The 25945-nt window shown below is 41.6% G+C and overlaps 2 protein-coding genes across 9 annotated transcripts in view; both read left to right on the top strand.

Moving 5' to 3' along the window:
- Positions 1-7281, top strand: part of LOC139472802 (pleckstrin homology-like domain family B member 1) — a 177689-nt gene extending 170408 nt beyond the window's left edge. For all 8 annotated transcript variants that reach the window (XM_071255276.1, XM_071255272.1, XM_071255270.1 and 5 more), the window contains 3 exons: positions 3031-3127; positions 4502-4648; positions 6279-7281. In XM_071255276.1, the coding sequence (XP_071111377.1) occupies positions 3031-3127; positions 4502-4648; positions 6279-6719 (685 nt within the window). In that variant the 3' untranslated portion in view covers positions 6720-7281. The remainder of the gene's footprint in view (positions 1-3030; positions 3128-4501; positions 4649-6278) is intronic.
- An 11898-nt stretch (positions 7282-19179) lies between these two features.
- On the top strand, positions 19180-24846 carry LOC139472805 (protein starmaker-like). Its single transcript, XM_071255280.1, has 9 exons — positions 19180-19231; positions 20372-20777; positions 20919-21274; positions 21443-22075; positions 22151-22429; positions 22505-22885; positions 22988-23545; positions 23999-24379; positions 24683-24846. Exons 1-9 carry the CDS (start codon positions 19180-19182, stop codon positions 24844-24846), a joined length of 3210 nt encoding a protein of 1069 aa, XP_071111381.1.
- Positions 24847-25945: the final 1099 nt, after the last annotated feature.

The following is a 25945-nucleotide window of genomic DNA, read 5'->3' as shown; positions in this document are numbered from 1 at the left end:
ACTTGGTTGATTGAGTGTGACACCAGGTGCAGCAGAGGATTGGGTGGTCAGGCTCCGGGACTTGGTTGAGTGCGTGTGATTCTACCTCTACGCAATTGATCGTTACTTGCAATATCAATCACTGGATTGTCTGGTCCAAATTTGATAGTTTCCATGTTGCTGTCATATTGCTGGAATATTGCTGAGTGCAGCTTCAAACAACAAACAAGTGAACCGAAATTGGTCAAATATTAATTTTATCTCATTGAGTGACCTAACATGGTGGCTATGAGTGACACAGGGTCACGAGTTAAGATAAACATATTTGACAAGAAAAGACAAATGGTCCGTTTGTTATGAATTTTTGTCTTGTTTTTACACTGAAAAACATAGTATCAATTGGAGTGAAAGGGATGTTCTCCCAAAATTCTATTGTAGTGTGTACATGTTTTTAAGAAATGAGCATTTGGGTGTTTCATTTAGCTCATTAAAAAACAGGGGCACGTGTGGCCCATTCGTCTAAGGCGCTGCGATTCGCTGTGCAGAGTTGTGTCCCTTGGGCACACCAGAAACCTATGATTGTGGGTTCGAATCCCGGTTCACCCCGATTATGTTTCTAGGTTTTTATGATTATGTTTCATACGTGTGCTCGTGGGTTTCACCAGGGTGGTAGACGCCTGAGACGTGCATCACTTCAGGCTTTCCTCCCACATTCAGCTGACTGAAATACTATAACTGGAATACTGATAAAGCAGCGTTAGAACCCAACTCACTCACTTATTGAATATAACACAATATTCTGACATGTCTCTTTCCCATTACATGTCTAGTTGTGGGCAAGGATTTCATTGCACTTCTGTTAATGTTACATTCTTTTTATGATTATGTTATGATCATGTTATGATTCAGATTGTTTTCATTTTCAATTGATTACACTGAAACTTGCTAGTTTTTAAAAAATTAAGGAACTTGAATGTCTTCTTTTCGTCGGCTAACAAAATATTATGATCGAATGTGAAAAATTATAAAATTATAAAGAAAATATCGCACTGCATGGCGCTCAATGTAAAGTACCAAAAGTCAACAATAACATTTCCTGATAGTTGTGTGCCGATAGATTTGGGCGATACTTTCTTTATTCGCTTAATTTTCTTTTTGAGGTATGACAGATTTGGGCGATGCTTTCTTTATGCGCTTAATTTTCTTTTTGAGGTAAATTAACTACTGAAAGAACATTTCACCAAATCAACATCAATGGCTGGTACACCTTCATATGAAAGTGATTTACCACTGCCTGTCTTTATTGACATGTCTTTTTCATCTTTTTATCCCCCAATGATTGCCTACGTTTTTGTGTCAGGGATGAAATCGCAAATGTTTTTGTTATCTGATTGTCATCTATGGTAGCCGCCATCTTTTTGAAGCTATACCAGACAGCGATCTGATTTGATATCGCGTTTTCATTACAAGGGGCATAACTCCTGATCTACCCAGGGTCGAGCCAAGAAAATGGCCTTGATGTGGCAAGGGTAGTAACAAGGCTTTGATATATGGCTAGAGGACACGCCTGTCTCGGGATGATGCAACAAGTCAGGCAGGCTGGTAATTCATAAACTGAACTAGCCTGTCTTGAACATAGCTGGTCTGCCTTTGTAAATATACACCGCCTCCGTGGTCTAGTGGTAGAGAGTCTGCCCGGAGACCGCCTCCGTAGTCTAGTGGTAGAGTGTCCGCCCGGAGACCGCCTCCGTGGTCTTGTGGTAGAGTGTCCGCCTGGAGACCGCCTCCGTGGTTTTGTGGTAGAGTGTCCGCCCGGAGACCGCCTCCCTGGTCTTGTGGTAGAGTGTCCGCCCGGAGACCGCCTCCGTGGTCTAGTGGTAGAGCGTCCGCCCGGAGACCGCCTCCGTGGTCTAGTGGTAGAGCGTCCGCCCGGAGAGCGGAAGGTCCGGGGTTCGATCCCCGGCCTCGTCATACCAAAAGACGTTAAAAGATGATACTTGTTGTTGCCCTGTCTGGCGCTCGGCATTAAAGGGCTAAAACGAGGACTGGTCGGCTTGGAGTCAGTATACTGTGTCTGAGTGGGGTATTCAGGTTAAACTGCGGCATGATATCTCAGTGTGCTAGCACTATAAATTGGCATCAGTCGAGACTAGTACAAGCAGCCACACAAACACACACACACGTACATGCACGTCGCTATATAAGTGCAATAATCTTGGACGCGACCTTAAACCCAATTTCACCTCACCTCGTAAATATACCTGCTAGATTATATTTCTCAGATTTACTTATTAAACTTTCTGTCGCCAATAATTGTCATTATCGTCATCTCACTGTCTCTCCTTGCCATGTGGTCTTCATTTCAGATTTATTAGCATTTAAAAAAAAACTAAAAATCGCCACTTTGGGTGAGGGAATTCATTGATTGTACTTTTTTAGACTTTGGCCGATTGTGAGAGTTGGCTAGCACATATGACAACCAGGATATGTTAACTCAACTCAGAATGATGTTGAGTCTTAATTTGAATTAAGCAAAGTCTTTCCTTATTCTACAAATCTACACTGTTAAAAGAAATTCAATAGTACATGCTGAACTTAAGACCATATAGTGGGGCAAATGGGACATTTCCTGACATATACTCACCACAAGAGAAAGCGAATACAATACATATTGTTAACATGTGAAGACTTACTCATATTCAAGTGATATTAGATTGGTTTGATGCACAAACGAACATACTGGTCTGTTGTGTGAACTGACACTCGTGAACGCATCACATGTGACGTCATAGATCCATGACTCGAGATGCACCATTTCTCTCGTGGAGGATTAGCGTGTAAAGTTTGGAAATCACATGCTGCATATCGTGATAAGAAAAAAGACACTGTGGTAAAACTTGACTGTTTGTCAGTTTTGTTATTAAGTGGTACACATTGGAAACATCTCTTCTTAACGTACATACTTCTCTTTATATGTTTCTATGGTTCACGTTTCTTTTGGCGGTGAGACACGAGTTTAGAGCCATATTGAGTGTTGGGTTTGTGTTTCAGTTTGAGCAGTGGAGAGGGACAACTGGAAAAACTAGCCGAGCTGGAGCTGCTCCTTGCACAGGCACAGGCAGACAAGCTCCACCTGGTGGAAGAACAGGTTAGATAACTCATAATTAACTACTCATATCTTGATCATGTTTTAAGATCCTATGAAGTGCTACACCTACACCCCCATGTTCCTATGTTAAAGATATGTCTCCTGAATTCAAATAAAAATATTTACAGAAACACCAAAAAACTCTTAATTAACAGTTAGATACACTGCAATGTGTATTGGCCTGACTATTGTTTTGCAAGTATTATTCCGCCAACTCCGTCGTGGCTCGGGTTACAATAGTTTCCCAGCAATCTGTGATGGTCAAAAACTTTCAATATGTGACCAATAAAATATCTCCGACAAGACTCTTAGGCCCTCCAGAGAATATAAAGTGCTGGGTCAATTCCATTCCATTGGCATTGGGACTTTTTGCCTAGATTTTATGGTCGAGGCTCGAGATTTGCCCCAACTTTCTTGTTGTGTCAGGACTACAGTTGTGAATAGAGGTGTTTGCTGTCATGCAGATTCTGATAGACAACAGTAAAGATATTGTCTTTGCCCAGTTGTTCTGAGTCTACTTTCCCAAATTTGTCTCATGGCACCATTCTCTTCAGATCTTAGTGTTAATGTATGGAGCATATAACCTAATATCTTCTGGAGAACTGGCTGAAATCTCAGACTGAGGGGGGGCACGGGTGGCCCAGTCGTCTAAGGCGCCGTGATTCGCTGTGCAGAGTTGTGTCCCTTGGGCACCCAGAAACCTATGATTGTGGGTTCAAATCCTGGTTCGCACCGATTATGTTTCTAGGTTTGTCAGCACCATACCTGTGCTCGTGGGTTACATCGAAGTGGTAAACGTCTGAGACCTGCATCACGTCGGGCTTTCCTCCCACATTAACCTGACACGCCGTGATATAACTGGAATAATGTTAAAAACTCACTCACTCACTCAGACTGAGGATCTTGCTGGGTATCTATAAGTGAATTAAACTCTAAAAAGAAGTACTTTATTTAGCTCAGAGTGTATATTCCCGTTTACATTGGTAGCTATATCTTCCTTGTTTACCAGTTGCTGCAACCCGTGAAGATCTGGGTTAGAATTGGTCTTCAGCAATTGGGGGTGGTCGGGTAGCCTAGTGGTTAAAGCGTTCGCTCGTCAAGCCAAAGACCTGGGTTCGATTCCTGACATGGGTACAATGTGTGAAGCCCATTTCTGGTGTCCCCCACTGTGATATTGCTGGAATATTACTAAAAGTGGCGTAAAACCATACTCACTCACTCTCCCACTTCAGCAATCGGGTGGTCAGGCTCACTGCTTTGGTTGATGCATGTCATCGTATCCCAATTGCGTAGATCAATGCTGATGATGGATTGTCTGGTCCAGACTGGATTATTACAGAACGCCATCATATAGCTGGAATATTGCTGTTGCAGGTACATCTTCGTGAAGCCGAGATGATGGCACTCCACGAGGAGAGACAGAAGAGAGAAGTGCTGGAGAGAAAGTTGCAGGAGGAGACGATGCTCCGGGAGGAACTGGTACAACAACAGGTCAAGATGAGAGAAAAACAAATACAGCAGGTGTGTAGAAGTCCAACAGGTGCTTGTTTGGTTGAAATGTGTTGAAATAGATCCAACAGATGCTTGTCTGTTGATCATGTGTTGGAATAGATCCAACAGGTGCTTGTCTGTTGATCATGTGTTGAAATAGCTCCAACAGATGCTTGTCTGTTGATCATGTGTTGAAATAGATCCAACAGGTGCTTGTCTGTTGATCATGTGTTGAAATAGCTCCAACAGATGCTTGTCTGTTGATCATGTGTTGAAATAGCTCCAACAGATGCTTGTCTGTTGATCATGTGTTGAAATAGATCCAACAGATGCTTGTCTGTTGATCATGTGTTGAAATAGCTCCAACAGATGCTTGTCTGTTGATCATGTGTTGAAATAGCTCCAACAGATGCTTGTCTGTTGATCATGTGTTGAAATAGCTCCAACAGATGCTTGTCTGTTGATCATGTGTTGAAATAGCTCCAACAGATGCTTGTCTGTTGATCATGTGTTGAAATAGATCCAACAGGTGCTTGTCTGTTGATCATGTGTTGAAGGTTCTTGTTGGGTCATACATTATGTGTTTAACAAATGGTGCTTATGAATTGATGTGTCGAAAAATCCAGCAGGTGCTTATTGCTTGATGTGTTAAAAGATCCAACAGATATTGATGAGTTGAATGATCATTAGGTGCTTGTTGCTTGATGTGTTGACCGGACAACAGGTGCTTGTTGCTTGATGTGTTGAAAGATCCAACAAGTGCTTGCTGCTTGATATGTTAAAACATGCAACAGGTGCTTGTTGCTTGATGTGATGAAAGATTCAACTGGTGCTTCCTGCTTGATGTGTTGAAAGATTCAACAGGTGCTTGTTGCTTGATGTGTTGAAAGATTCAACAGGTGTTTGTTGCTTGATGTGTTGAAAGATTCAACAGGTGTTTGCTGCTTGATGTGTTGAAAGATTCAACAGGTGTTTGTTGCTTGATGTGTGGAAAGATTCAACAGGTGTTTGCTGCTTGATGTGTTGAAAGATTCAACAGGTGCTTGTTGCTTGATGTGTTGAAAGATTCAACAGGTGCTTGTTGCTTGATGAGTTGAAAGATTCAACAGGTGCTTGCTGCTTGATGTGTTGAAAGATTCAACAGGTGCTTGCTGCTTGATGTGTTGAGAGATTCAACAGGTGCTTGCTGCTTGATGTGTTGAAAGATTCAACAGCTGCTTGCTGCTTGATGTGTTGAAAGATTCAACAGGTGTTTGCTGCTTGATGTGTTGAAAGATTCAACAGGTGCTTGTTGCTTGATGTGTTAAAACATCCAACAGGTGCTTGTTGTTTGATGTGTTGACCGAACAACAGGTGCTTGTTGCTTGATGTGTTGAAAGATTCAACAGGTGCTTGCTGCTTGATGTGTTGAAAGATCCTACAAGTGCTTATTGGATGTTCAACCAGTATCGCCACGTTTGTTGCACTGAAGTGAAGGCGAGAGGCATATTTCCCCTCTGTAGCACCTTTCACCTTTCACCTTTCACCTTTCACCTTTCACCTAGCTCTATTAAATACCTTTCTACAATATATTTTGTTCTTATTCATACCTTTTTTTTTGCATAAAAGTAGACTCGACTCATGTTGCATTACCTTAAGATTAATACTCTTTTCTTTCTAGGCGCGGCCATTGACGAGGTATCTACCAATCAGAAACAAGGAGTTTGATCTCCGACAACACATAGAGACAGCTGGGCACAGCATCGACTCGTGCCCCCAGGTGAATGTCACACCCACCAGTTGCCGTGGTTTCCTGCACAAGATGGGAAACAAGTTCAAAACATGGCATAAACGATGGTTCGTGTTTGACCGAGTGAAGCGGTCGTTGTTGTACTATGTGGACAAAGGCGAGACCAAAGCGCGGGGAGGGATATATTTTCAAGCAATTGAGGAAGTTTATGTCGATCATCTTCGGACAGTGAAAAGTCCAAACCCTAAACTGACATTTTGTGTGAAAACCTATGATAGGACGTATTACCTCGTGGCCCCCACGCCAGAGGCTATGAGAATTTGGATTGACGTTGTTTTCACAGGTGCCGAAGGATATCAACAGTTTCTATGATATCAATATGTCCATGATATCAACTGATATCACAGTGCTGATGGTCCATATTTGCTTAAATACCAACCTGATGATACAGTGCTACTTACATGAGACTGACTTATATTTCGTGAGTGAACCAAATTTGGGGTTCTCAGGATGTGCCTGTTCTCATATGATGTCACTTCCTGTTTCGGGATGATGTCACTTCCTGTGGAGGATGTGACCTGTATAGGATTTATGATGTCACTTCCTGCCTGATGACATCACTTCCTGTCTGCTGGCTGCTCAAAGCATGATTAAATTTTAATGGTTTTATTTTAGTCATATTTTAATACATACGATCTGATTTCACTTTTAGCTCTTTTCATGAATTTGTGTTTTGTCTCAGTGTGATTTTATGGGTTCATTGTATTTGTGAATATTTGGTTTTTATTTGTTGTGTTTAATATGCTAACGATTTAATGTCAAAGCCCTTGAAAGAATACTTGGTCTAAATCGCAAGTATTTTGTATATTGTATGAACATGACACAAAATTATGTCAATTGTATGTACATTTAATTAATAAATTTTGTAAAGATTCTTCATGCAAAATTGTAATATATGCTGTTCAGAACAAAACGAATGTAAATTTTCCATACTCATGAAATATTTATCAAACAAGGTGATTCATAGGGCAAAAATCAGCAACATTCGTTGGGGTATGAAAAGAAAGAGAAAACTTCATGGGTCTATGTGTCTGTGTTCACTGACTGCTATGTCAGAGTCTATTACCTCTACTGAATGCTGATATTCAACACTGTCATATTTGTCCTGCATTTAAGACGCCTCACTTACTTGGTGATATATTTAGTTCCAACGTCATAATTCACCAATTTAACTTTCTCACGTTATGGATTTCTATCACAATGCCCATGTTGAGAAAGCAAAATAAATGCTACTAATTGATGATAGGTCTCATTCAAGGTTAATTTGCTTGATATCAAATTCCTTTTGTAATATTTGACATGAAAAGGCATTTATGATATTGTAATTTGATTATTTTTGTTTTTATTTTTATTTATTTTGTTTACAAAATATTCGAAGGTTGCTTGTGTAAAACATGAAAATAATTTTTTCGGGGTTAGACATTAGAATGAAATATAGGGATATAAGATGATTCATTTTCAAATATAATTCACAAAGATTCATGATGATCGTTTTCTTACATCTATTATGACACAGACGAATGTTGATGGTAAAACGGTAAAGTCAGAACCGGGTCCTCTAGTTGTTTGACACTCGCACCCTATCAATGTAATCTCAATGATTTAACGCTTCACAAATATCAAATCAGTAATATCTTCTCGGCTCAAGTCTCATCCGATATATTTGTTTTATGTTTTAGTTGGACGCAGATGTCGTTGCCACATGCGTGCGCTGTGTCTGTCAGATGGACTATTTCGTTTAATACTTTTGTGTTGTGAAGTTTGCTTTTAAGTCAGTTTTATGAAACCCATCAACCGTGACATTTTGGTCATGGGGTGAACATTGACCTCTATATTTGACCTAGGTCAGAGCAAAGGTTAAGGGTTATGCTGAGGAGCTACTTGCGTAACGTTCTATGGAATCATGACTGATATATCAGCTTCTGTTGTACATTTCATCACTGTTGTCATGGTAACCAAACTGAACAAATTCAGCACATTTTCTGGGTAATATCTTTTGAGTATCATTCTGAAGTTTTGTATTTTGAACCAAACAATCAAGATATCCTGAAAATATCTAAGAATTATTGACAAAGAAAGTTGGCCATTAAAAGAAAGGAGCACTAAGATATGAAAGATAAAAAAATAATCTCTTACAAGATACTACTAGGTTATTACGGGAATACAGTTTTGAACAACTGAACATTAATTTTTATTTGGCTACAGATAAACCTTATTCACAAACAAAGTGTCAGCACATCAAAATCTTCCACAAAAAGCAAGGGAGGTAACTCTTGACTGCAACACAACCACGTCCAGGAAACATCAGACACTAAGCTTGTTAATTAGCAATTATTATCCCCACAAAGTCATTAAAATGAACTACATTAATAATTGAGTACAGATTTCAAGATTTGCTGGTTAAAAACAAAAAACAGTCGACTGTCAATAAAATCATTGAATTGGAACAGTATAACTTGATCCAATTTGATTAATTGTCTGGGTTGTGCGGTACAAATGGGGCAACACGCTGTTGTGTAATCGCTGTGACAAACTCCCGCTGTTGTATGTAGCAACACCTGCGTAATGGGGGGAGACAGATGCAGAGGAGCCTGAACCACAGCATCCCAGGTGCTGGAGTGCAAAACTTGAAAATTTATTGAGTCAGCTATGTTGTTTTTCTGCTAGGTATTGATCTAACTTTCAGGGGAAATAACTGTCCTAGTTTGTCTATAGAACTGAAGCTCGTTGAGCAGAGTTGTGTCCCCTAGCTGTGCCAGGATTCAATGTTCGTGGGTTTGAATCCCTGATTGATCCTTGGTTTGTCAACTCCATACCTGTACTCAAGGGTTTCACTGAGGTGGTAAACATCTAAGACCTTCATCACTTCAGGGGGGCAGTCGGTAGCCTAGTGGTTGAAGCCTTCGCTCGTCACGCCAAAGACCTGGGTTCGATTCCCGACATGGGTACAATGTGTAAAGCCCATTTCAGGTGTCCCCCGCCATGATATTGCTGGAATACTGCTAAAAGGGGCGTAAACCCATACTCACTCACCGATCACTTCAGGCTTTCCTCCCACATCAAGCTGACACACGACATGTCGTGATATAACTGGAATACTGTTTAAATTGACATTAAACCCAATTGACTAAAAGCAACTTATTCTATGGTTGGAATATTCAGGAACATTCATCTATTTCACAATATTCGAGGCACTTTAGCAGAAACATCTCTTGTTAATACTAAAAACATATAGCATCACAAATACTAAAGTTTTAACTTAATCAATTTAATTTTGGAAAAAGTAGTTTGTAAATGTCAGCCGATTTCAATCTCATTTATTGCCTGCAAACAACATGTACGGGGAACTCATTTGAATAAAATTGTTTCACCAACTGTTTTTTGACGATTTCGTAATGCATTTGGTGGACAGTTTGTCAGACTCCAGTTTCATTTTATGACTTGCTTTGTAGAAACTAAATGGGATTGAAAACATGCTGGAACATCTAAGTAATAGGATATGTATTAAATTACAAAGAGTGTTGATTTACATGAGGAGCATGATCACTTGATGATAAAACCCGGAAATGAAAAACAGTTATCCATAGAATAGAATGTTAGCTGTAAAGTTCAAATGAGGAACTGAGTCATATTTTGTATTTTAAATATTGCCACAGTTTCAAAAGCATGTTGTGTTTTTACTCAGCTAAAGTACTGATAAATTAGGAAAGTTATCTGGAAATGTGTAGGTCTTCTAGGCATTTAGAAGTGATACACATAAGGAAGAGAATATATGGATGTCAACTTCTTAATTATGAGGAACACAATGTTTCGGAGAATATGCTTACTTCTTCATCACGTGAATGAATGCCATGAGGCAGAGAGCATGTGTATGTACATGTAAGGACAACAAAATTAATAAGATAACAAAAGGTGGAAAATCAGAAAGGGTAGAGACTGACAATGGAAGCCAACAGATGATTGGCGCTGACAGGTGATTAGCAATAGACAATGGAAGCCAACAGATGATTGGCGCTGACAGGTGATTAGCAATAGACAATGGAAGCCAACAGATGATTGGCGCTGACAGGTGATTAGCAATAGACAATGGAAGCCAACAGATGATTGGCGCTGACAGGTGATTAGCAATAGACAATGGAAGCCAGCAGATGATTGGCGCTGACAGGTGATTAGCAATAGACAGTGGAAATGTGTAGTTCTACTGAAGCTCTGCTCAAGCGGATTTAAATATTGGAATGTTTTTTTGTGAAACAAAAGGAATGTCAGGAAAATTTGTATTTGTTAGTAAAAGTGGAGGAATGTTTTCATACAATTGGGAATGTCCAAGAAAACAAGGAATGTACAAGTAACACAATAGGAAGGTATAAAAGGGAAACAATAGGAATTTTAGGGTAAAACAGTAGGAATGTTGAAAAAAAAAGGAATGTTCAAGGGAAATAATGATAATGTTCATGTAAAACAGTAGGAATGTTTAAAAAAAACAAGGAATGTTCAAGGGAAATTATGATAACATTCATGTAAAACAGTCGGATTGTTTAAAAAAAAACAAGGAATGTTCAAGGGAAATAATGATAATGTTCATGTAAAACAGTATGAATGTTTAAAAAAAACAGGGAATGTTCAAGGGAAATATTGATAACGTTCATGTAAAACAGTAGGAATGTTTAAAAAAAAACAAGGGAATGTTCAAGGGAAAAATGATAATGTTCATATAAAACAGTAGGAATGTTTAAAAAAAACAAGGGAATGTTCAAGGGAAAAATGATAATGTTCATGTAAAACAGTAGGAATGTTTAAAAAAAACCAAGGGAATGTTCAAGGGAAAAATGATAATGTTCATGTAAAACAGTAGGAATGTTTAAAAAAAAAACAAGGGAATGTTCAAGGGAAAAATGATAATGTTCATGTAAAACAGTAGGAATGTTTAAAAAAAACAAGGGAATGTTCAAGGGAAAAATGATAATGTTCATGTAAAACAGTAGGAATGTATAAAAAAAAACAAGGGAATGTTCAAGGGAAAAATGATAACATTCATGTTAAACTAGGAATGTGTAGAAGTGAGTCAATAGAAATAAAAGATGCGTTCATATAAAAATGGGAATGTGAAAAAGGGAAACGACTGGATGTCCATGTAACATACTAGGAATGTTCTTGTAACACAAAGGGAATGGGGAATGTTCAATTATCACATTTTGCTCCTAGGGCTTCGGGCACTTTTAAAACCAGCAGTTTAACGTGGAAGGTCGGCTAGCTTCTAGAGGTGTTCACCCTGTGGCCAAATCTCAAGTCTCGTGTCATTTTTACTATTTATCTTAACAGTAAAGAAAACCTTTAATTTTTATTTGAAACTTTGATGGCATTACACCACGTGCAAGAGACTGTGATTGTTGAAGTACAGATATTTTTAACAAAATCATAAGTTTCAGTCAAATTATTGGGACTAAATGTTAAGGTATTGCCCATTGTAAGAATTGTCATTTTAGAGAAAAAGAGGAAGTCCTACAAGTCAAGAAAGAAAAATGTCACATGATGCTAAGTCAGGGCCCAGTGGTTCAACAGCAGGGCCCTTACCAAGAATTATTTCAATTCCTTAGTCCAAAAACAAATGGATCAGACACAAATTGTGGAACCAACATGGTCATCTTCCACAAACATTCTGAAGTAGTAGTCATCTGTAGGCATCAGTTCTACAATATATACATGGTCAGGGCACATAAGAGAAATAACAGGGCCCTGACAATGGACAAGTTAGTGTAACCATGGTAACCCCCTATTCCTGATTGTCTCTGTGTGAGTGCCAGATGTCTAGGCTTGGTGTTAGCGGTCCTAGACTTTTATGTTGAGCAGTCAGTATGTCCAGTAATGGTGGCTTCTATTTTTATGTTCTATATCAAAAACTTTTATTTTATACACAAGAAAGAAGAATAAAAATGTGAATATCTTGTTCTGCTGCTTGTTATTTCTGTGGTATGTGATTAGCAAACAGATGCTTGTTGATGACCAGAGCACCAATGCATCCAATATGTGTGGCCGATTTTAAGAGCATGACGTGCACACCAAAGCAGTGGTTGATGACCAGAGCATATGCACAATAAACCAGTGGTTATTGCTGAGATCACTGTTGCAAACCAAACCAGTGGTTGATGCTAAGAACATTGTTTGTTTGTTAGTTGTTGTTTTTTGTTAACACCACACTCAGCAATATTCTAACTATATAGGGGCGGTGGGGTAGCCTAGTGGTTAAAGCGTTCGCTCGTCACGCAGAAGACCCGGGTTCGATTACCGACATGGGTACAATGTGTGAAGCCCATTTCTGGTGTCCCCCGCCGTTATATTGCTGGAATATTGCTAAAAGCGGTGGAAAACCACACTCACTCACTCACTCACTCACTCACTCACTCACTCTAACTATATAACTGAGCACCAATATCTCAAATGTGTGTGGCCTACTGACATGAGCATCGATCCACGCAATTGGGACGGGATGTCATGCATCAACCAAGTCAGCGATCCTGACAACCCCATGTCAATCACTCGATTGTCTGGTCCAGACTCCATTATTTACAGACTGCTGTCATATAGCTGAGAACAACAAACTAACAAACAAACAAAACACACTCTCGAGGCTCTCTGCATACATCTTATGGTGAACAGGGTCATTGGTTGCGTCACTGGAGCACGGACCGCCTCCGTGGTCTTGTGGTAGAGTGTCCGCCCGGAGAGCGGAAGGTTCGGGGTTCGATCCCCGGCCGCGTCATACCAAAAGACGTGAAAAGATGGTACTTGTTGTAACCCTGACTAGCGCACGGCATTAAAGGGCTAAAACAAGGACTGGTCGGCTCGGAGTCAGTATACTGTGTCTGAGTGGGGTATTCATGTTAAACTGCGGCATGGTATCTCAGTGAGCTAGCACTATAAATCGGCATCAGTCCGGACTAGTACAAGCAGCCACACAAACACACACACGTACATGCACGTCGCTATATATGTGCAATAATCTTGGACGCGACGTTAAACCCAATTTCACCTCACCTCACCTCACTGGAGCACGCCAGAAACCTACGACCGTGGGTTTGAATCCCGGTTCGCTCTGATTATCACAGAAGGATAAACTGAGTGAAAATAAAGCATCTGGTGTGTGTTCACCCTTAGATATACATGCAAACGTCTTACAAATCGCATCCGTTGAAACCAAATCATCGAGAATGGATCGATGCTCATGATATCAATCACTGGAGTGTCTGGCCCAGACTCGATTATTTGCTAAGTGCGACGTTAATCAACAAACAAATATCGAGAATGCATGAAAACGCATCACGAGTTCTTGTTGCGTATATTCATCTGTTGCTGGTATAATAAAAGTCGCGCATAATAAAATCGAGATGAGTATAAGAAGTTGCAAGTATTTAACGATGTCGTTAAACCTGGGCCTGTTTTTCTGCACAAAGACAACACGTACTTTTACATGTTAAAGAAGAAAAGGTATCACACTGCAGCCAAACATGCGTGTGATCGGTTAAAAGTTCCGCATAAATGAATTATCATGTGGTGGTTTGTGTAATGTCAATGTTTTGAGAGTCTGGAATGTCTGCGTTGTTTTTGAAGCTCGGCCAACTCCAAGTGCAAGGAATGGTTAAATATACCCATGTGCCCGTCATCTGCTGTCCGTTTGGCTCCAAATGAGAACGGTGAATTGCAAAATAACTCAAAATCGGTGATAGTCTCTTTGATGTCAATACGGTACACGGCAGTGAATACCCTGTACCCAACAATATCTGCTGTTTGTTATTTTTATTCCATCACTGGAAACAAGTTGTTTAAGAAACTATTATGTTGTTTGTGTACAAGATAATATCTTGAACAGAGGGGGGCACAACGGTATAAGGAACAGCGCAAACATGCTCTCGCTCTCTCTCTTCTCTCTCTCTTTTCTCTCTCTCTCTCTCTTTTCTCTTTCTCCCTTTCTCTCTCTGTTCTCTCTCTCTTCTCTCTCTCTCACTCTTCTCTCTCTCTCATCTCTCTCTCTGTTCTCTCTCTCTCATCTCTCTTTTCTCTCTCTCTCTCCCCCTCTCTCTCTCTCTCATCTCTCTCTCTGTTCTCTCTCTCTTCTCTCTCTCTCACTCTTCTCTCTCTCTCATCTCTCTCTCTGTTCTCTCTCTCTCCCTCTCTCTCTCTCTCTCTCTTTCTCTCTCATGTACTACTCCACATTTGGTAGGGACATTTTTATCTTTCCAAGATACGCCAGATTGATTCTTATAATATGTCAAGTGTATATTTGAATAGACTTGACATTTCTGATTATTCCAAACAATCGTTGAGTAGTGTATTTAAACATTCCAAGTTTTTAGTTTGCTTTGCAATGAGTGGATGCGCATCCGCCACTGGTCACGTGACCAATAAGTCAAACATTTACATTAACATTAGAATTTAGTATGTCGTGTGAGTAAAACAGGCAGTGAATGTGATCAAACGCGTCGATAGCATGGCTGTCAATCACTTCTTGGGAACGTTGTCACGTGACCACTTCCGCACGACCAAATTCGTGCATTGCATGTTTTTCCGTCACGTGATATATGGTCCCCAAACATAATCCCAACACAGATCCTGCTGTCTGTTTTATGTACGATCAGGAACATGCGCTGTTGGTGAACACTATTTAAGATGCGTAGGAATATATAAGTATTTAAATTTTGTTTTTAATTCAAGGTGAGGATAGAAAGTCTGCTCGGAGAGCGAAAGGTCGGTGGTTCGATCAACTGGCATCGTTATGCCAAAAGACTCGTCTCGGTGGGCTAGGCCTATAACACATTCTTCGTAAGTGCAATCACCCTGAGGGCGACTTTAAACACCATTTCACCCCACCCCAAAAGAGGGCCAGTGTGTTTTATCGGGATAATAATTTAGGTACAGTTGCGAGAGAAAACAAACGTTGTGATGACGTTCTTGTAAGTCTTCTTGCTTAAGTCTATCCCGGACGTGACATTGCTGGAATGTTGCCAAAATCGGCGTAAAACCACACTCGCTCAAAAACAGCAGTTATATTCCTTCAAATAATTCCAGAAGTTGACATTTGCAAGCTGAATATTTCAACTGAAAACTCCCTGTAAGACTTCCTTGAAAAAATATATAATGAAAAAGATTGTGCGGCAGTGCATGCATTGATAACTTTGGGGGTGGGGTGGAGTCTTTCCCTTTGTGTTCGGATAGTGTCTTCCCGGCCGCGTTACACCTAAAGACATTAAAAGATGGTACTTGTTGATACCCTGCCTGACGCTCAGCACTAAGGGGCTTAAACACGGACTAGTCGGCTCGGACTCAGTATACTGTGTCTGAGTGGGGTATTCATGTTAAACTGCGGCGTGGTATCTCATTGGGCTAGCACTATACAGGGATAGAACAAGGACTGGTCGGCTCCGAGTCAGTATACTGTGTCTGAGTGGGGTATTCATGTTAAACTGCGGCGTGGTATCTCAGTGGGCTAGCACTATACAGGGATAGAACAAGGACTGGTCGGCTCGGAGTCAGTATACTGTGTCTGAGTGGGGTATTCATGTTAAACTGCGGCATGGTATCTCATTGAGCTAGCACTATACAGGGATAGAACAAGGACTGGTCGGCTCCGAGTCAGTATACTGTGTCTGAGTGGGGTATTCATGTTAAACTGCGGCATGGTATCTCATTGGGCTAGCACTATACAGGGATAGAACAAGGACTGGTCGGCTCGGAGTCAGTATACTGTGTCTGAGTGGGGTATTCATGTTAAACTGCGGCATGGTATCTCATTGGGCTAGCACTATACAGGGATAGAACAAGGACTGGTTGGCTCGGAGTCAGTATACTGTGTCTGAGTGGGGTATTCCTGTTAAACTGCGGCATGGTATCTCAGTGAGCTAGCACTATACAGGGATAAAACAAGGACTGGTCGGCTCGGAGTCAGTGCACTGTGTCTGAGTGGGGTATTCATGTTAAACTGCGGCATGGTATCTCAGTGGTGTAGCACAAAAACACTGGCTTTAGTCTGCGCGCGCAAGCACGTTAAACTCCATTTCATATCACCGTGCAATTGAGTTGCTGTGGGAATAGGGGAAGCACAGCCTTTGATGTTTGAAATAAGGTAGGAGATCCGGGGTAGAATAGGTCTTCATCAACCCATGCTTGCCCTAAAAGGCAACTATGCTTGTCGTAAGAGGAGAATAACGGGATCGGGTGGTCAGCGCGAGTCTAAGACGTGCATCACTTCGGGCTTTCCTCCTACATCAAGCTGACACGAAACATACGAAAGAAATGAAAGAAATATTAAAATCACGTGATTCCAAAATGGCGACCTATTCCAAGACTGTATTGCCATTATGCTTTATGTTTGTCTATTTTTTGTCATCCGTAGACTGTTCGACGTGATGCTCGCCCTATAATTAACACGAGTTACACACGTACTGCCAAAAAAGACGTCTAGATAGTTGTCGGTTAAGATCGGTCATATATTTTCTTTGTTCGTTATTTAACGCCGCACTCAGCAATATTCCAGCTGTAACGGCTGTCTGTATATAATCGAGTCTAGACCAGACAATCTAGTGATTGACATCATGAGCATCGACCCACGCAATTGGGATACATCAAGATACATCAACCAACTCAGCGAGCCTGGCCACCAGATCCCGTTAGTCGCCTCTTACGACAAGCATGGTGGCTTTTTACGGCAATCATGGGTTGCTGAAGACCTATACAACCCCGGATCTTCACGGGTCCTTCACGGATGAGCTATAATTACAAGCACATGTGTCAGGAACCAATTGAACCGGGAAGCAGCTGCAGGGTACGTGGATTTGTACAATACAATATACGCAAAGAAAAAAGATGAGCACACCTTAATATATTTTATTGTTTGGTCCCACCAGTTGTGATGAAAGATATACTGAACCGCGAAAGAAACGTCACCATGGATAGATATGGGAGAAACCTTATTTGTCCAAACACTGTAAACATACTTTAAAACATATTAAAAAGATGAAACTTGGCAAAACTGATCATCAAGGTTGAAATGAAAGTGTCAAATGTTCTTAAAGTGAAACACAACACTAGTCTCTGAGAAAATGGCATCACAAGTCAATATCTCGTGTGTCCGCCATGTGCATTGATGACTGCTGTGCAACGTCGATACATGGAATGGATAAGACGGTTGATGAAGGCCATCGGCACTTGAGCCCACACTCTGAGGAACGCCTGACGCAAGTTTAGCTGCAGTTGTCGGCCTTGGTCTGACGTCATTCAGCAGTCTCCTCCCACAGGTGCTCAGTGGGATTTAAATCGGGACTGAAGGCAGGCCACTGCATGGTTCTGATGCCATTCTGCTGGAGGAAGTCTCTTGCTGCTCTCGCAATGAGGGCACGGGCGTTATCACGCTGAAACCCGTGGTTGCGGCGACGTGCCAAATGAGACATGGTGTGTGGTCACAAGGCTTCATCAATGTATGGAGCTGCTGTGACACCATTGCCTCTCCCTTGGCCGATGTTCTGGAAGACCACAGGGCCGACCCTCTGTGCCAGACCAATTCCACCTCACACCATGATGCTCGGAGCACCCCCCACGAGTCTCTCTCAACAACACAAGCATCCGAATAACGGTCCCCACGGTGTTCTCTCTCTCTCTCTCTCTCTCTCTCTCTCTCTCTCTCTCTCTCTCTCTCTTTTTCCTCATTTTGACAACCATCCTCTTTCTACTCGACCTCAGTACATGGATGACAATGCCAGGCCTCAACGTTCGCATGCAGTCGTGGATTACATGAGGGCCAATGCAATAACGACTCTACCCTGGCCAGCAATGAGCCCAGATTTGAACCCCCTTTAACATGTTTGGGATATTCTGGGGCGGCGCATACAAGCACGAGATCCTCCTGTACAAGATGTAAGCCAATTTGAAGCAGCATTGCATCAGGAATGGTTGTTGTTGACCCATCAACAGATCCAACGTCTGACTGGAGGCATGAGACGTCGGGTGGAAAGCGTCATCCGGGCACGTGACGGTTATACCCGCTACTGATCTGTTTCACGTGTCATGTCAAGTAGAGACTTTAAGGAACATTTTCACATGAAACATCAAACGGAACTCGTTTACTTAATCCTGAAGCTCCATACTTTTTTAAGGTATTGTCTAAGGTCAAAAACAGTACCCGTGTTACCCTGATGTTTTTGTCAGTACATTTCAATCACAACTCATCAATGTCTTCTTTATTTGTTGTCAAATGTTTGGTCTGTCCGATGACATTGGTATCGCCAAGCTCCCGTGGTCAGTCATCCCATGCCGTGATTTTTGCCATTTGTCATGGTTCAGAAATAGGGGTGTGCTCTGTGTATATATATTTACGTATTCATGACACTTTTAAAGACGAATCCTAACATGACTTGCTTCAATCTTTACATGTTGATCACATGCTCAAAGCCACACGTGTGTTCTCAGGGGTTAAAGGGTCGGTGAAAACAGTCCAGGAAAGTTAAAATACGTCAAACACGAGTTAAAACATGATAATGAGTTCCCGAAGCCGTCACTAGGCGCCATGCACCTGGGACCCGTGATCAACCCCTGTTCAATCCGGGCACGTCGCGATGAAACATCTGCCATAAAAATTCCAAGTTATTCAGAAACTTACAACAGAAACGAGCACGAATGTTAGTTATGGTAAACGGTTGTTTTACTTGTGTTTTTTATTTCTCATTTCAAGGGTATATAAGTAAGAACGTGTAGCCTGTCAATTATTTCTGAACATTTTGAAATCACTATGATAGGGGTGAGACAGGGACGTCCTTCTAGCTGCGCTTTCTTCCTTATTTGTGAGTATGTTTCTGTTGCATGTCTTCATCAGTCTTTGAAATTTTACCACACGAATGATTTTTGAGTGTCTTGAACGTCCCGGGTGCACGGGTGGCCCAGTCGTCTAAGGTGCCGCGTTTTGCTGTGTAGAGTTGCGTCCCTTGGGCACCCCAGAAACCTATGATTGTGGGTTCGAATCCCGGTTCGCCCCGATTATGATTCTAGGTTTGTCAGCACCATACCCGTGCTCGTTGGTTTCCCGGAAGCGGTAAACGTCTGAGACTTGCATCACTTCGGGCTTTCCTCCAACATTAAGCTGACACGCAGCGATATAACTGGAATATTGTTAACAGCGGCGTTAAACCCAACTCACTCACTCACCCACTCACTCATATTGGACCAAATCTGACCCATCTGGATCCGCCTATGTCTTACAGTTTCCTAAGGCTCGTTTTGTTTGTTGTTTAACGCCGCACTCAGCAATATTCCAGCTATATGACGGCGGTTTGTAAGTAATCGAGCTTGGACCAGACAATCTAGTGATTATCATCGTTAGCATCAATCTACGCAATTTGTGATACGATCACCCGATCCCGTTGGTCACCTTACGGTGAGGTGAAATGGGGTTTAACGTCGCGTCCAAGATTATTACACTTGTATAGCGACGTGCATGTACGTGTGTGTGTGGCTGCTTATACTAGTCCGGACTGATGCCGATTTATAGTGCTAGCACACTGAGATACCATGCCGCAGTTTAACATGAATTCCCCACTCAGACAACGTGTACGGACTCCGAGCCGACCAGTCCTTGTTTTAGCCCTTTAATGCCGAGCGCCAGACAGGGTAACAACAAGTACCATCTTTTAACGTATTTTGGTATGACACGGCCGGGGATCGAACCTCTGACCTTCCGCTCTCCGGGCGGACGCTGTACCACTAGACCACGGAGGCGGTCATTCACACAAACATAATCGTTTTTTACGGCACGCATTCTACCCCGGATCTTCACGGGTCCCTATGGTTCGTGAAAAGTATGTTTAAAACATAAAATTGTTGATAAACGCTGTTCCAGATTTTTCTTTCGGGTTACAAGTAAAACTAAACACTTCCCCGTGGACCTGTTTGATTCTACTCATGTACACCCGCCATGTTGTTTCCAGGTGTTCTCTGCAGTTCTCCTGTCTGCAGTCGAGTCATCCCGCGACGCCATGTCGTTAGGGCTGATGAACCTCCCGCCAAGGACAGTCTCGCGGAGATGCTGATGAACCGGCTTACCCAAGTCAGCGGGTCGTCCCCGAGAGACGTGAACGACCTGTACGCACCAACACGTCTACGTCACTACACCGAAGGCCATGGTGCCGTCGTGGTCACACACCAACAGAGGCGTGTGTATGAAGCTACCAGGGACGAGTCTGGTGAAAGCGATTACCAGATGGTTTGGAGCAAGGATGGCGCGCTCCAGATAGATGGTGAAATGTTTAGACTGGGCTCTGTGAGGAAACTGGCATCGTTCTCACCCGTGTCCTGGTTGCTGCAAGGGGAGAGAACCGTGGGTGGATGCGGAGGGGAAGATAACCTGAGGAAATTAAGCACTGCTGATGGTGATGACATTGAATTGGAATACATGGATCATAACCAGAGCGACAGAGGGGCTGATAATTGTGAAGGGGACGATAAAGATGGCAATGACCGAGATGAAAATTGTGATGAAGACGATAAACTTGATGACAGAAATGATGACAGGGTAAAGAGAAGTGCCGCTGATGATAAAGATGACAATGGTTCAGATGATAAAGATGACAATGGTCCAGATGATAAAGATTGTGATGAAGACGATAAAGGCGATGACAGAAATGATGACAGGGTAAAGAGAAGTGCCGCTGATGATAAAGATGACAATGGTTCAGATGATAAAGATGACAATGGTCCAGATGATAAACATTGTGATGAAGACGATAAAGGCGATGACAGAAATGATAACAAGGTAAAGAGAAGTGCCGCTGATGATAAAGATGACAATGGTTCAGATGATAAAGATGACAATGGTCCAGATGATAAAGATTGTGATGAAGATGAAGACGATAAAGGCGATGACAGAAATGATGACGGGGTAAAGAGAAGTGCTGCTGATGACAATGGTTCAGATGATAAAGATTGTGATGAAGATGAAGACGATAAAGGCGATGACAGAAATGATGACAGGGTAAAGAAAAGTGTTGCTGATGACAAAGATGACAATGGCCCAGATGATAAAGATTGTGATGAAGATGAAGACGATAAAGACGATGACAGAAATGATAACAGGGTAAAGAGAAGTGCTGCTGATGTCAAAGATGACAATGGTCAAGACGATAAAGATGACAATGGCCCAGATGATAAAGATTGTGATGAAGATGAAGACGAAAAAGGCGATGACAGAAATGATAACAGGGTAAAGAGAAGTGCTGCTGATGATAAAGATGACAATGGTCAAGATGATAAAGATGACAATGGCCCAGATGATAAAGATTGTGATGAAGATGAAGACGATAAAGGCGGTGACAGAAATGATGACAGGGTAAAGAGAAGTGCTGCTGATGACAAAGATGACAATGGCCCAGATGATAAAGATTGTGATGAAAATGAAGACGATAAACTTGATGACAGAAATGATGACAGGGTAAAGAGAAGTGCTGCTGATGACAAAGATGACAATGGTCAAGACAATAAAGATGACAATGGCCCAGATGATACAGATTGTGATGAAGATGAAGACGAAAAAGGCGATGACAGAAATGATAACAGGGTAAAGAGAAGTGCTGCTGATGATAAAGATGACAATGGTCAAGACGATAAAGATGACAATGGCCCAGATGATACAGATTGTGATGAAGATGAAGACGATAAAGGCGGTGACAGAAATGATGACAGGGTAAAGAGAAGTGCTGCTGATGACAAAGATGACAATGGCCCAGATGATAAAGATTGTGATGAAGATGAAGACGATAAACTTGATGACAGAAATGATGACAGGGTAAAGAGAAGTGCTGCTGATGACAAAGATGACAATGGTCAAGACGATAAAGATGACAATGGCCCAGATGATAAAGATTGTAATGAAGATGGAGACGATAAAGGCGATGACAGAAATGATGACAGGGTAAAGAGAAGTGCTGCTGATGACAAAGATGACAATGGTCAAGACGATAAAGATGACAATGGCCCAGATGATAAAGATTGTGATGAGGATGAAGACGATAAAGGCGATGACAGAAATGATGACAGGGTAAAGAGAAGTGCTGCTGATGACAAAGATGACGATGGCCCAGATGATAAAGATTGTGATGAAGATGAAGACGATAAAGGCGATGACAGAAATGATGACAGGGTAAAGAGAAGTGCTGCCGATGACAAAGATGACAATGGCCCAGATGATAAAGATTGTGATAAAGATGAAAACGATAAAGGCGATGACAGAAATGATGACAGGGTAAAGAGAAGTGCTGCTGATGACAAAGATGACGATGGCCCAGATGATAAAGATTGTGATGAAGATGAAGACGATAAAGACGATGACAGAAATGATAACAGGGTAAAGAGAAGTGCTGCTGATGACAAAGATGACAATGGTCAAGACGATAAAGATGACAATGGCCCAGATGATAAAGATTGTGATGAAGATGGAGACGAAAAAGGCGATGACAGAAATGATGACAGGGTAAAGAGAAGTGCTGCTGATGACAAAGATGACGATGGCCCAGATGATAAAGATTGTAATGAAGATGAAAACGATAAAGGCGATGACAGAAATGATGACAGGGTAAAGAGAAGTGCTGCTGATGACAAAGATGACAATGGTCAAGACGATAAAGATGATAATGGCCCAGATGATACAGATTGTGATGAAGATGAAGACGATAAAGGCGATGACAGAAATGATGACAGGGTAAAGAGAAGTGCTGCTGATGACAAAGATGACAATGGCCCAGATGATAAAGATTGTGATGAAGACGAAGACGATAAAGACGATGACAGAAATGATGACAGGGTAAAGAGAAGTGCTGCTGATGACAAAGATGACAATGGTCAAGAAGATAAAGATGACAATGGCCCAGATGATAAAGATTGTGATGAAGATGAAGACGAAAAAGGCGATGACAGAAATGATGACAGGGTAAAGAGAAGTGCTGCTGATGACAAAGATGACAATGGCCCAGATGATAAAGATTGTGATGAAGATGAAGACGATAAAGGCGATGACAGAAATGATGACAGGGTAAAGAGAAATGCTGCTGATGACAAAGATGACAATGGTCAAGACGATAAAGATGACAATGGCTCAGATGATAAAGATTGTGATGAAGATGAAGACGATAAAGGCGATGACAGAAATGATGACAGGGTAAAGAGAAGTGCTGCTGATGACAAAGATGACAATGGTCAAGACGATAAAGATGACAATGGCCCAGATGATAAAGATTGTGATGAAGATGGAGACGAAAAAGGCGATGACAGAAATGATGACAGGGTAAAGAGAAGTGCTGCTGATGACAAAGATGACGATGGCCCAGGTGATAAAGATTGTGATGAAGATGAAGACGATAAAGGCGATGACAGAAGTGATGACGGGGTAAAGAGAAGTGCTGCTGATGACAAAGATGACAATGGTCAAGACGATAAAGATGACAATGGCCCAGATGATAAAGATTGTGATGAAGATGAAGACGATAAAGACGATGACAGAAATGATGACTGGGTAAAGAGAAGTGCTGCTGATGACAAAGATGACAATGGTCAAGACGATAAAGATGATAATGGCCCAGATGATACAGATTGTGATGAGGATGAAGACGATAAAGGCGATGACAGAAATGATAACAGGGTAAAGAGAAGTGCTGCTGATGACAAAGATGACAATGGCCCAGATGATAAAGATTGTGATGAAGATGAAGACGATAAAGACGATGAGAGAAATGATGACAGGGTAAAGAGAAATGCTGCTGATGACAAAGATGACAATGGTCAAGACGATAAAGATGACAATGGCCCAGATGATAAAGATTGTGATGAAGATGAAGACGATAAAGGCGATGACAGAAATGATGACAGGGTAAAGAGAAGTGCTGCTGATGACAAAGATGACAATGGTCAAGACGATAAAGATGACAATGGCCCAGATGATAAAGATTGTGATGAAGATGGAGACGAAAAAGGCGATGACAGAAATGATGACAGGGTAAAGAGAAGTGCTGCTGATGATAAAGATGACGATGGCCCAGATGATAAAGATTGTGATGAAGATGAAGACGATAAAGGCGATGACAGAAGTGATGACGGGGTAAAGAGAAGTGCTGCTGATGACAAAGATGACAATGGTCAAGAAGATAAAGATGACAATGGCCCAGATGATAAAGATTGTGATGAAGATGAAGACGATAAAGGCGATGACAGAAATGATGACAGGGTAAAGAGAAGTGCTGCTGATGACAAAGATGACGATGGCCCAGATGATAAAGATTGTGATGAAGATGAAGACGATAAAGGTGATGACAGAAATGATGACAGGGTAAAGAGAAGTGCTGCTGATGACAAATATGACAATGGTCAAGATGATAAAGTGAGAAAGAGAAGCACTGTCGATGATAACAGTAAGTGAGACAATTGTAAAGATGAAAAAGACGACAAAGATGAAGACAAATACAGAAGTAGTAGAAAACAGGCTGCTTAAAAATAAATGTTGTTTACTGATAGTGAGTGAGTGAGTATGGTTTTACGCCGCTTTTAGCAATATGCCAGCAATATCACAGCGGGGGACACCAGAAATGGGCTTCACACATTGTACCCATGTCGGGAATCGAACCCGGGTCTTCGGCGTGATGAGTGAACGCTTTATCCACTAGGCTACCCGACCGCCCTGTTTACTGACAACATTGTGATCTTTTGTAAATTGGTTTGTCTGGCCAAGGGTTGTGGAAAAGCTGGAATATTGGGCAGTGGTTACATTTACAAACAGCTGAAGTCGCTCAGAAAGTGTAGCAGGGTCACCAGTGTCGAGATTCTGACGCATCGAATCATTGCCATTTACATAATTTCATTACATTAGCCAACAGAAGCAACCAGCAAGTTGTAATAAAAATAATTTGGGAGTGTGAAAACTGCAATTTTGTCTGTAGAGGGTGTAATCCTTGCAAGATTCATCATACAATTAGCTGACAAGGTCATGTTTCAATGATTTTACTCATACTCAATAGGACTGCCTTCCCAGAGCCTGGCTTGCTTGGCAAGGTATATCTCAGCTGGAGCAGTCCTGCTACAGATAATTGTGCCATTCTCCCCTCTGCAAATGTTTGCACAGGCCTCTTTGAGAACAGGAGGGGTTTGTTATTAACAAGTTCAAATTGTGTGTGACCCAGGAATTGCTCCCAAAATATTTCATCATCAATTCTATTTTTTTTTTGTTTAACGCCGCACTCAGCAATAGTACAGCTATATGACGGTGGTCTGTAAATAATCATCTGGACCACACAATCCAGTGATTGACATCATGAGCATCTATCCATACAATTGGGATACAATGAAATGCATCAACAAAGTCAGCGAGACTGACCACCTAATCCCTTCAGTCGCCTCTTACGACAAGCATAGTACTTTTACAGCAAGCATGGGTTGCTGAAGGCCTATTCTACCCCGGATCTTTACGGACCTCATCAATTTTAAAGTCTTGGTCAGGACTTCCCCCATGCTTGTCGTGAGAG

The sequence above is a fragment of the Haliotis cracherodii genome, unplaced genomic scaffold (genome assembly GCF_022045235.1).
Source record: "Haliotis cracherodii isolate W230 unplaced genomic scaffold, xgHalCrac1.p SCAF_25, whole genome shotgun sequence".
Classification (NCBI taxonomy): domain Eukaryota; kingdom Metazoa; phylum Mollusca; class Gastropoda; order Lepetellida; family Haliotidae; genus Haliotis; species Haliotis cracherodii.
Note: the sequence above shows the minus strand (reverse complement) of the source record. Positions and strands in the feature narration are given on the sequence as shown.